We start from the raw sequence: 10,000 nt of genomic DNA, 5'->3' as shown, positions 1-10,000 counted from the left end.
TCTTATCACATTCGTACTGAAGTACTCTCTTTTGACATCAAATGACACACAAACAGACAGGAGAATCGATTTAAGAGGAGGTTGGCGATACAGGTATGCGTGCCCCCATCCCGTCAATGAGAGGCTTGTTCCGTAGACGAGGTAACGCGATTGGGCAATATTCGACATTTGCAAGTACCCGGGTAAACAAAACAAAAATCTAGACGATATTTGATACCCTAATGACGTCCAGCCCCACCTAATAATAGGGATTTTTATTATTAAGCATGAACGATCAGTCAGCGAGTGCACACGGTTCAACCATGTTCGATGCGTTGTGCAATGCCATTTCGAGCAGAATTTTTTTTCCTAAATCGGACGCGTATAAAATTCTCCGTATTATGTAGTAAAATGCGGAAACCGATATCGTATCGCATCGATTAGCGCCCAACAATTATCAGCGTTTAAATTTTTTAATAATAATAATAATAATAATAATAATAATAATAATAATAATAATAATAATAATAATAATAATAATAATAATAATAATAATTATTATTATTATTATTATTATTATTATTATTATTATTATTATTATTATTATTATTATTATTATTATTATTATTATTATTATTATTATTATGTCTCACTGTGCCTGGCCTACAGAACGAGACACTTGTATTATATTGGAATAAGCAAGAAGAAAAGTGAATTTCTGACCAAAATGAAGAAATTTTAAAGTATTTTGAGTGTCATATCAAAACTGACGTCACTCTTTTCAATAATGACATTCCTCTGAACTTTAGTTTTATAAGTTGGGCGACAGTTCAATTGTAAGTACCGGTTAATATTTTGTTTGTTTGCTTTGTTTGTTTGCTTGTTTGTTGTTGGTGTTTTTTTGGGTTTGTTTGTTTGTTTGTTTGTTTGTTTCTTTTTTTTTTTGTTTTGTTTTGTTTTTTTGTTTTTTTTTTTGGGTGGGGGGGGTTACGACGCTCGCAATATATTAAGATCATTTCAGCGCCAGTAAAAAGGAAGAATATGGGATAATCGAAAAATACCAGATTTACAAGTAAAAAAACACAAGAAAGGGTAAGACAAATAGGAATGGTTCAAATAATAGGGAACAGATAAAGATGTTAAAAGCACAGAATAAATGTTCTTGATTTGAGATTTTCTAAGTCTCATCCAGACAAGAACAGGATCCAACTAGGAGGAATACACTCAAATGCCTAGCAATGATGTTCAAAACAACACAAAACTATGTGTTTACAAAGAAGAAAAACTATCATCTCCAAACACTAATTCTATACATTTGACGGGTTCCCCCATGACAAAACCAAGTAATTTCATAACAAGACAAAGACAGAAAGCAAGTTAGAAAACAGATAGATAATGGGAAAATTTTATAATTCTTTCACCCGGGGTGAATTTCACTTGGCTTGTCTGTCAATCGTAAATCGATCAGAAATATCGATAATCTATTGAAGATGACTCGTAAAGTGATCGATAAAATTATAGACTTAAGACAAATAGGATTTAATTAACGATGGAGAGAGGTTCTGATGCCACATCGATCGAAAACAATCTAACGTTTACCGTATCTGAGCGTAGCCATCGTTATGTTATGGATAGCTCGAAGATGACGTCACTCAGGTCTTTGTTATTGTTTTTTGCCATCCGCGTTTATGAGTAATGCTCACTGAATTATATTAACCTGACTATAAACGTTCATGGATACACACAGTTTTGTGTGTTGGTCCATTATACTTCCGGATGGCAATGTTATGAGCTTCTTAGCCAAGCGCATACTATCTATAGCCTGAAATCCAAAAGGACTGGCAGTTTGACGTCATTATTTGGTTTTTGCACCGCCTAGTGAGTTGTCGTTAGTAGAGCTCATGAAAACAAGTTATTTCATTGGCTGAACTATTGAATACAACTCACCGACTTGATTTCTTTTGTGGCAGAAGACTGGCATTTTGACGTCATTTTTTGGTCAGTGTCAGGCCATAACTTTACGAAATGTATTCGTCAGGTCTCAAATTTTAAAAAGACATTTATCCACCATATGCGATCAAGGTGCTTTACGAGGGGTCCCAAGAACGACAGCATTTAACATAAGACGAGACATGCTACAGCTGTAAAGAGATAATACAATTATTTTTTTTTTCGATCGAGACCATGCTGTTACCGGCCAGGTACTTATTTTACACCTTAGTACGGAAGGAGGATGTGAGTAAAGAGCTACTACTCAAAGGACACAACTTTGCACCGCTCAGAGTGGGATTCGAACCAGGAATCTGTTTTTAGGTCATATCAGCGTCAGTAAAACGGAAGGAAATTAGATAGTAAAAAGATTCTAGATGTACTCTTAAAAGGACTTGAGGAAAAAAGTAAGACAAAGGAGAAAGGTTCAAATAGGAAACAGGTGTAGATTCCAAGAACGCAGTATCAGTGTACTTAGTTTGAGATCACCTAAAAGCCTCACCCAGAAACCAGTACTAGATCCCACTAAAAGGTATACACTCAAATGTTAACAAATCATAAAAAAAAAATTATTTAAAAAAATAGTACATAACAGGGATTTACAAGGAAAACAATACCATCTCCCAAAACTATAACTATACATTCGACTGTTTCCCTCACAGCCAAGGAATCCGGCCAAGTTCAGGGAAAAAAACTAAGAAATCTCATTCCAAGACAAAGACAGAGAGCAATTTGAAACCAGATACAGGGGGATAGACGACACAGCAAGTATCTACCTGCCCATTATGAGAGGTCGGGAACCCCACCCAGAACCAGGAATCTACCAGCCCGAAGGCCAGTGTTATAATACAAAGTAACAAAGACCTGAAAACTAAGAAATGATAATAAATTTATATTATATTATATTTCTGGATATCAAATTTACTTCCGCATTTCAAGTCAGTTTCAGAAACGATTCCTCCTATACATTTTAGTCTCTCTCTCTCTCTCTCTCTCTCTCTCTCTCTCTCTCTCTCTCTCTCTCTCTCTCTCTCTATCTATCTATCTATCTATCTATTTATCTCTCTCTCTCTCTCTCTCTCTCTCTCTCTCTCTCTCTCTCTCAATCTATCTCTCATTATCTATTTATTTCACCAGATAACCATGAGCAAATCTTTAGAGTGCTCGACTATTAAAAGGAGCCTGATGTATTATGTGGTGGTAGTGATGACGATGATGATGGTGACGACGACGACGACGACGACGACGATGATGATGATGATGATGATGATGATGATGATGATGATGATGATGATGATGTCGGCAATGACTGTCGGATGATGATTATCACGTAGAGTTAATTACAGCACCAAGATATCATTGATGTCACGATAAATAACTTGAGAGCCGAACGCCCTGACAAATTAATTTAATTTAATTATATTTTTTTAAACCCCAGAAAGAAACAAACAAGAAAAGACAATTTGATAAACAAAGATGGGTTGTTTTACGATTTGAGCTGATAGCTGCCCTGCCACATGTACTGTGAAAAAAAAGACGTATTTAGAATTTTGGCCAGAAAAGGCGTCCATCAAACTAGATCTATATCGATCGATTCAAATGACCGTCATCTTGGCAAAAATAATCTTTTTTAAATAAATAAATGAATAAACCTCTCAAACCTGGGATTTGGGAAGTCTCAAACCTGGGATTTGGGAAGTCTCAAACCTGGGATTTGGGAAGTCTCAAACCTGGGATTTGGGAAGTCTCAAACCTGGGATTTGGGAAGTCTCAAACCTGGGATTTGGGAAGTCTCAAACCTGGGATTTGGGAAGTCTCAAACCTGGGATTTGGGAAGTCTCAAACCTGGGATTTGGGAAGTCTCAAACCTGGGATTTGGGAAGTCTCAAACCTGGGATTTACGAAGTCTCAAACCTGGGATTTACGAAGTCTCAAACCTGGGATTTACGAAGTCTCAAACCTGGGATTTACGAAGTCTCAAACCTGGGATTTGGGAAGTCTCAAACCTGGGATTTGCGAAGTCTAAAACCTGGGATTTGCGAAGTCTCAAACCTGGGATTTGCGAAGTCCAACTGGATTGAGGTCTCAAACCTGGGATTTGCGAAGTCTCAAACCTGGGATTTGGAAGTCTCAAACCTGGATTTGCGAAGTCTCAAACCTGGATTTGCGAAGTCTCAACCTGGATTGCGAGTCTCAAACCAAGAATTTGCGACACAATGTATCAAACATAGATTTGTGCGAAGTCTCAAACCAAGAAAATATCGAAATATAACATTTGATTTTCATACTGTACACTTTTTTACTATCTTGAAAGTGACATTTGGACATTTTAATGATATAATATGAAATATGGATTATGTTATACATTGTGTAGATATGTACTTTACAAAATAACCAGAAAGAAGTGAATATAAGAAAAAAATATAAATAATGATTTCGGATTTTAATTAATTTTTTTTTTTTTTTGGCAGATACGATAGTGTGTAAAATCCTTCATTTGATTCTGTGTCGATACTATTTTGCTGAAATTATAGTACAATGTGAAACTTGTCGCTTACGAGAAAATATGTGAGGTGCATAAGAAGACCTAACGTTTAAAATTTAATTTTACTGACATGCACAAATTTGCAGGTCTGAAAACAGAATGCAATTATGATTCCTGTACAGTTTGGGACCCACACCTACAATCGGATATAAGAGGAATTGAAGCTGCCCAGCGCTGTGCTGCAAGATGTGTCTAGGGACTACGGTCCCTATAGCAGCGTATCAGACATGATCACAAAACTTGGATGGATCCCTTATAAGACAGACGGAAAGAACAACGACGGACTCTTTATGTTCAAAATTACAAACAAAATGACGGCCACCTCCTCACCAGTACTAGACAAACAACGGAATTCACGCATTCGAAGAAAAACCCACTCAAAAACACTAAAACACCCATCTACAAACTCAAAGATCTTCAAATATTTGCAACCCGTACTATCAAAGACTGGAACGCTCTCTTCAAGCAAAGGTCATCAAAATTCTTCAGCCTAAACACCAACAAGGGCTGTCACACTCAACAACTCTCTCCGCACTTGATACAAATATGTACTCAGAATTGAGTCGACTTCGAGTAACATTCAGATTCAGATTTAACATTGCTGTAATGGACAATATGTTCCGTTGGTGTGAGAGTGAGAGAATTTCCATTACAACAATGAGCCCAGAACAATTTGGGTTATCAGGCCTGAATATAAGGATACGTCGAGTTTTACGCTAAATTTACATATTTTTTTTTTTAAACTGAGTTAAAATAAATTTGAGGAAGGTGAGTTTTGCTGCTTAAATTTTGACAAACTTCAAATTTCCTAGATGTGATCATTTTGAAATTCTCTAGAAACTCCTTTCTCTCCAACAAGATTATTCCAAACATAATACCCAATTAACGTGGTGGGTCACAAAGTTTCGTGTATGAGAAAATGTGAAAGAATTGCATGACTACCGGAAATGACGTCAGAAAAAAAAAGATTAAGCAAAACAAATAATAACCGACGCACTCCAAGACCTTCGAAGGCTTGAAGCACCCTGATTGAATCAAAATGTCTCGTAATATAATAAACCTGTTTGTTTTAAGCATAAGGGGAAAATAATTAAGAGAGAGAGAGAGAGAGAGAGAGAGAGAGAGAGAGAGAGAGAGAGAGAGAAAGAGAGAGAGAGACAGAAGGTGAGTGAGAGAAAGAGAGAGAGAGAGAGAGTAGGGGGGGGGGGGGAGAATATGATTTTGAAATGACAGCAATTGAAATAGGAATATATAATCTCTCTCTCTCTCTCTCTCTCTCTCTCTCTCTCTCTCTATATATATATATATATATATATATATATATATATATATATATATATATATATATATATATATATATATATATATATATATATAATCTGTATATATATTTCAATTATAAAAACAAAAACAATGAAATAATAGTGCTCAATGTTTTTATAAAGGGAGTTATTTATAAACATTTCAAGTATAATTATGATTACGGTATTTAACTTCTACAAGATTGATTCAAGCGTTAGCTCTCACTGGAAATGTTTGAAAGGTGTGTCAATTTAATCGATTTTGAATCGGAATTTAAAATGGGAAAATTTGGAACAAGTCAGGGAGAATTGGGACACGAAGCAGGAAGACTTGGGACACGAAGCAGGAAGACTTGGGACACGAAGCAGGAAGACTTGGGACACAACAGAGATAACAGCAGGAAGACTTGGGACACGAACCAGGAAGACTTGGGACACGAAGCAGGAAGACTTGGGACACGAACCAGGAAGACTTGGGACACGAACCAGGAAGACTTGGGACACGAACCAGGAAGACTTGGGACACGAACCAGGAAGACTTGGGACACGAACCAGGAAGACTTGGGACAGCCAGAGATGGCACGGACCAGTGCTTTGAAATACAGAAGAATTGATACGAACATGGTATTGGAACGCGGACGAAGAACCAAATAGAAAATGAAATGGATCTAGCATGCATTCTTTAAATATCAAATATTATATTTAATTCATGGTTTGGAAACAAAGACAAAAAAAATAAAACATAATTCTTTCAAGTTCAAATCCAATATAGATTCCAGTACATGTATCTAAATTCTACTGAAATTTGAACTTTCCAAAGTGTACTTAGAAATCCGAATGTCTTCCGAGCGGCTTGAGTTTTCTTTTACACTTAGGGTTATGAAAGATGAACCCAACATTGGTGAAAGGAATTATGAATTTTTAGTATGGGATTAAAAAAAAAACAACAACAACCGAGTTTTCTTATATTGTGTATCTGTTCATAAACTTCTCTTGAAAGTAATTTTCATCTTCTACAGGGTGATGACATATGAAACTTGTCTTTTGTCTCAGTGCGGCTATGTGGTCTTGTGGTATGACACTCGCTTTCGGATCGGAAGGTCCTGGGTTCGAGCCTCGCGCTCGGCGCATAGTTGAGTCCTTGGAAAAGGCTCTTTACTCACATTCTCTCACCTTACTCAGGTGTAAAATGAGTACCTGGCCGTTAACAGCATTGTCTTTGTCCGAAAAATTGTAATATCGCCTAACAGGCGTCATGTCTCGTCCTACATGTTATATATTTGCTGTTGACCAGGAACCCCTTGTAAAGCGCTTTGAGCACATTTAGTGGATATTGCGCTATATAAGAGCTCGATTTAAAAAAAAAAATTTGTTTGTAAATTCAGAGAATATTGTCCATTATAGTTTCATTTTAGGCTTGAATAAAAAGTTTGTTCAACAGATTAACTGGCCGGCTTGTTGTCAGTTCTTCTAGCAGTCATGACATGTGCAGTTATTTAACATTTGCAAGATTCCTGTGTCGCTACGATTCATCTGGTAGGCAGAACAGGCGAGTATTTTACCAAAACGCATAGCATCAATATTCGACAGAGCTAGTGTGATTGAGTGTGTTTATGGGATGGGAGAGGGGAGATATAAGGTGGGTGTTTGAGATGGGGGGATGGGGGGGGGGGTACTATTGGTAGAGGTTATTGATTTTACCTGGTGGGTATTTATTATCATTGACTTGAATAAGGTACACAGATGATAATTCCGGTAATAAAGCTTATGATGATGAAGGTGAACTAAATATCTCTCTCTCTCTCTCTATCTATCTATCTCTCTCGTCTCTCTCTCTCTCGTCTCTCTCTCTCTCTCTCTCTCTCTCTCTCTCTCTCTAACTTTCTTGTTTTCTTTCTTTCTCTCTTTCTCTAACGCTCCATCCGTCCTTCCCTTCCCCTCTCCATCCATTCATTCATCAACAACTCACCAAGCCACCTATCACCCATCAACCTCCCATACCTCAAAAAACGGAAAAGTAAAACCCTCGTTCCCCACTCTATACAATACCCCCCATCCCCTCCCCACGCCTCCAACACACTCCCCAAACGTCAAATTTAAATGGTTTATCTTTTATAGATTTTTAGATGCCAAGTTAAAACAAGATTGTATAATTACAAGAGCAGCAGTTGAGTCGATAAAATCAAATGATTGTTAAGCGTTTGTCTATAAATAATTCGATAGATTCATTTTGAACACGATGTTAAAGTAAAGAAAACAACAACCAAATAAATGGGAAGAGTATAGAAGGTAAACTGGGGCATTGATAGATAGTTCGAAGATGACGTCATTCGGGTCATTGTTATTGTTTTTCGCCGTCCGCGTTTATGAGTAGTGCTCACTGAACTATATTATTCTGACTATAAACGATCATGGTTACACACAGTTTTGTGTGTTGGTCCGTTATACTTCCGGATGGCAATCTATCTATATACAGCAATAATCTCCAAACCTGCTCAAAGCTCTTTACGTGGGGTCCATCGACAATATTTAAACTAACATGACCAGACAAGACACGTTTTAAGATTTATGGGGGGGGGGGGTGGTTGTTGTTTTTTTAAAAGGGTTTTACGGCGCTGGCAACACATTAAGGTCATATCAGCGACAGTAAAAAGGAAGAAAATGGGATATTAAAAAGTTCTAGAATTACAATTAAAGCACCCAGGAAAAAGGAAGACAAAGGGGAACTGGGAACAAATAGGGATCAGATGTATATTCCAAGAGCACACAATCAAAGTACTTAGTTTGAGATCACCTAAATGTTTCACCCAGACACAAGCACAAGAACCCACTAAGAGGAATACACTCAAATGTTTACAAATCATATGTTAAAAATAAAAAAAATAACAGTACATAACAGAGAGATGATTTACAAGGAAAAAAATATCATCTCCCAAAACTACACATTTGACTGTTTCCCTCCCAGCCAAGGACTCCGGTCAGGGTCAGGACAAAACTAAGTAATCTCATTCCAAGACAAAGACAGAAAGCAACTAGAAAACAGATACAGGGGGATAGAAGACACAGCAAGCACCTCCCTGCCCACTATGGGAGAACAGGAACCCCACGCAGTGTTAAGATTTATCTCGAAAGAAACAATGCTGTTAACGGCTATGTGTACTCGTTCTACACCTAGGTACGGTGAGAGAATATTATGAGTAAAGAGCCTTTTTAAAGGATTCAACTTTGCGCAGGACTCAAACCTGGAACTTAACGGTTCGAAGACGAGTGACACATCGCAAGACCACAGAGCCGTAAATGCGACTTATGTAACGTAACATTACAGAAACAAACAAATAAAAATCTTTCGGGCTCCTGACCCTCCCAGCGGGATATATTGAGATCAATTATGTTTAAAAAATCCCTGTTAATTTCATAACTCAACTATAATCAACTATAATATATATATATATATATATATATATATATATATATATATATATATATATATATATATATATATATATATCCTTCGATCAATCGAACTATCTATTTTTCTCGGAGATGAGGAGGATGAAGAGCAGGTCTGGAGAGAGGAGGAGAAAGAGGAGGACGAGAGAGGATGGAAGAAGAAGAAGAGAAGAAGAAGAGATGGAGAAGAAGAAGAAGAAGAAGAGAAGAAGAAGAAGAAGAAGAAGAAGAAGAAGAAGAAGAAGAAGAAGAAGAAGAAGAAGAAGAAGAAGAAGAAAGAAGAAGAAGAAGAAGAAGAAGAAGAAGAAGAAGAAGAAGAAGAAGAAGAAGAAGAAGAAGAGAAGAAGAAGAAGAAGAAGAAGAAGAAGAAGAAGAAGAAGAAGAAGAAGAAGAAGAAGAAGAAGAAGAAGAAGAAGAAGAAGAAGAAGAAGAAGAAGCAGAAGAAGAAGAAGAATATTGACATTTTCCAGCCAACAAGGAGTAGGTAAGGACGTACATCTTTGATAAATCACCAAGTTACGCACTGTGGGACGGGACGGACAGTATCCTTGACCTTTCAGTCGTCGCCAATACAAGTACAAATAACAACAATTTACTTATTACATCAATCAAGATTGGCCTGCTGCCATACCATGCAACCATGATTCATTATTACCTTGACAAAACTTGTCACAACTCACCCTCTCTGAAAAAGGTCCACGTTGTAGAACCTAGTCAGCTCCACGGAAAATTCAAT

At 37.1% G+C, this 10,000-nt stretch overlaps 1 protein-coding gene across 1 annotated transcript in view; it reads right to left on the bottom strand.

Moving 5' to 3' along the window:
- Positions 1–10,000, bottom strand: part of LOC144971013 (protein FAM135A-like) — a 62,398-nt gene that overhangs the window by 24,514 nt on the left and 27,884 nt on the right. Inside the window, exon 2 of the mRNA XM_078911305.1 lies at positions 9,945–10,000. This exon is cut by the window's right edge and continues 26 nt beyond it. Within this exon, the coding sequence (XP_078767431.1) occupies positions 9,945–10,000 (56 nt within the window). The remainder of the gene's footprint in view (positions 1–9,944) is intronic.

Source organism: Berghia stephanieae, chromosome 1, assembly GCF_034508935.2.
Source record: "Berghia stephanieae isolate SIO BIC M18660-M18661 chromosome 1, UCSD_Bste_1.3, whole genome shotgun sequence".
NCBI lineage: Eukaryota > Metazoa > Mollusca > Gastropoda > Nudibranchia > Aeolidiidae > Berghia > Berghia stephanieae.
The sequence above is the reverse complement of the archived record's forward strand: the minus strand, read 5'-3'. Positions and strand labels throughout refer to the sequence as shown.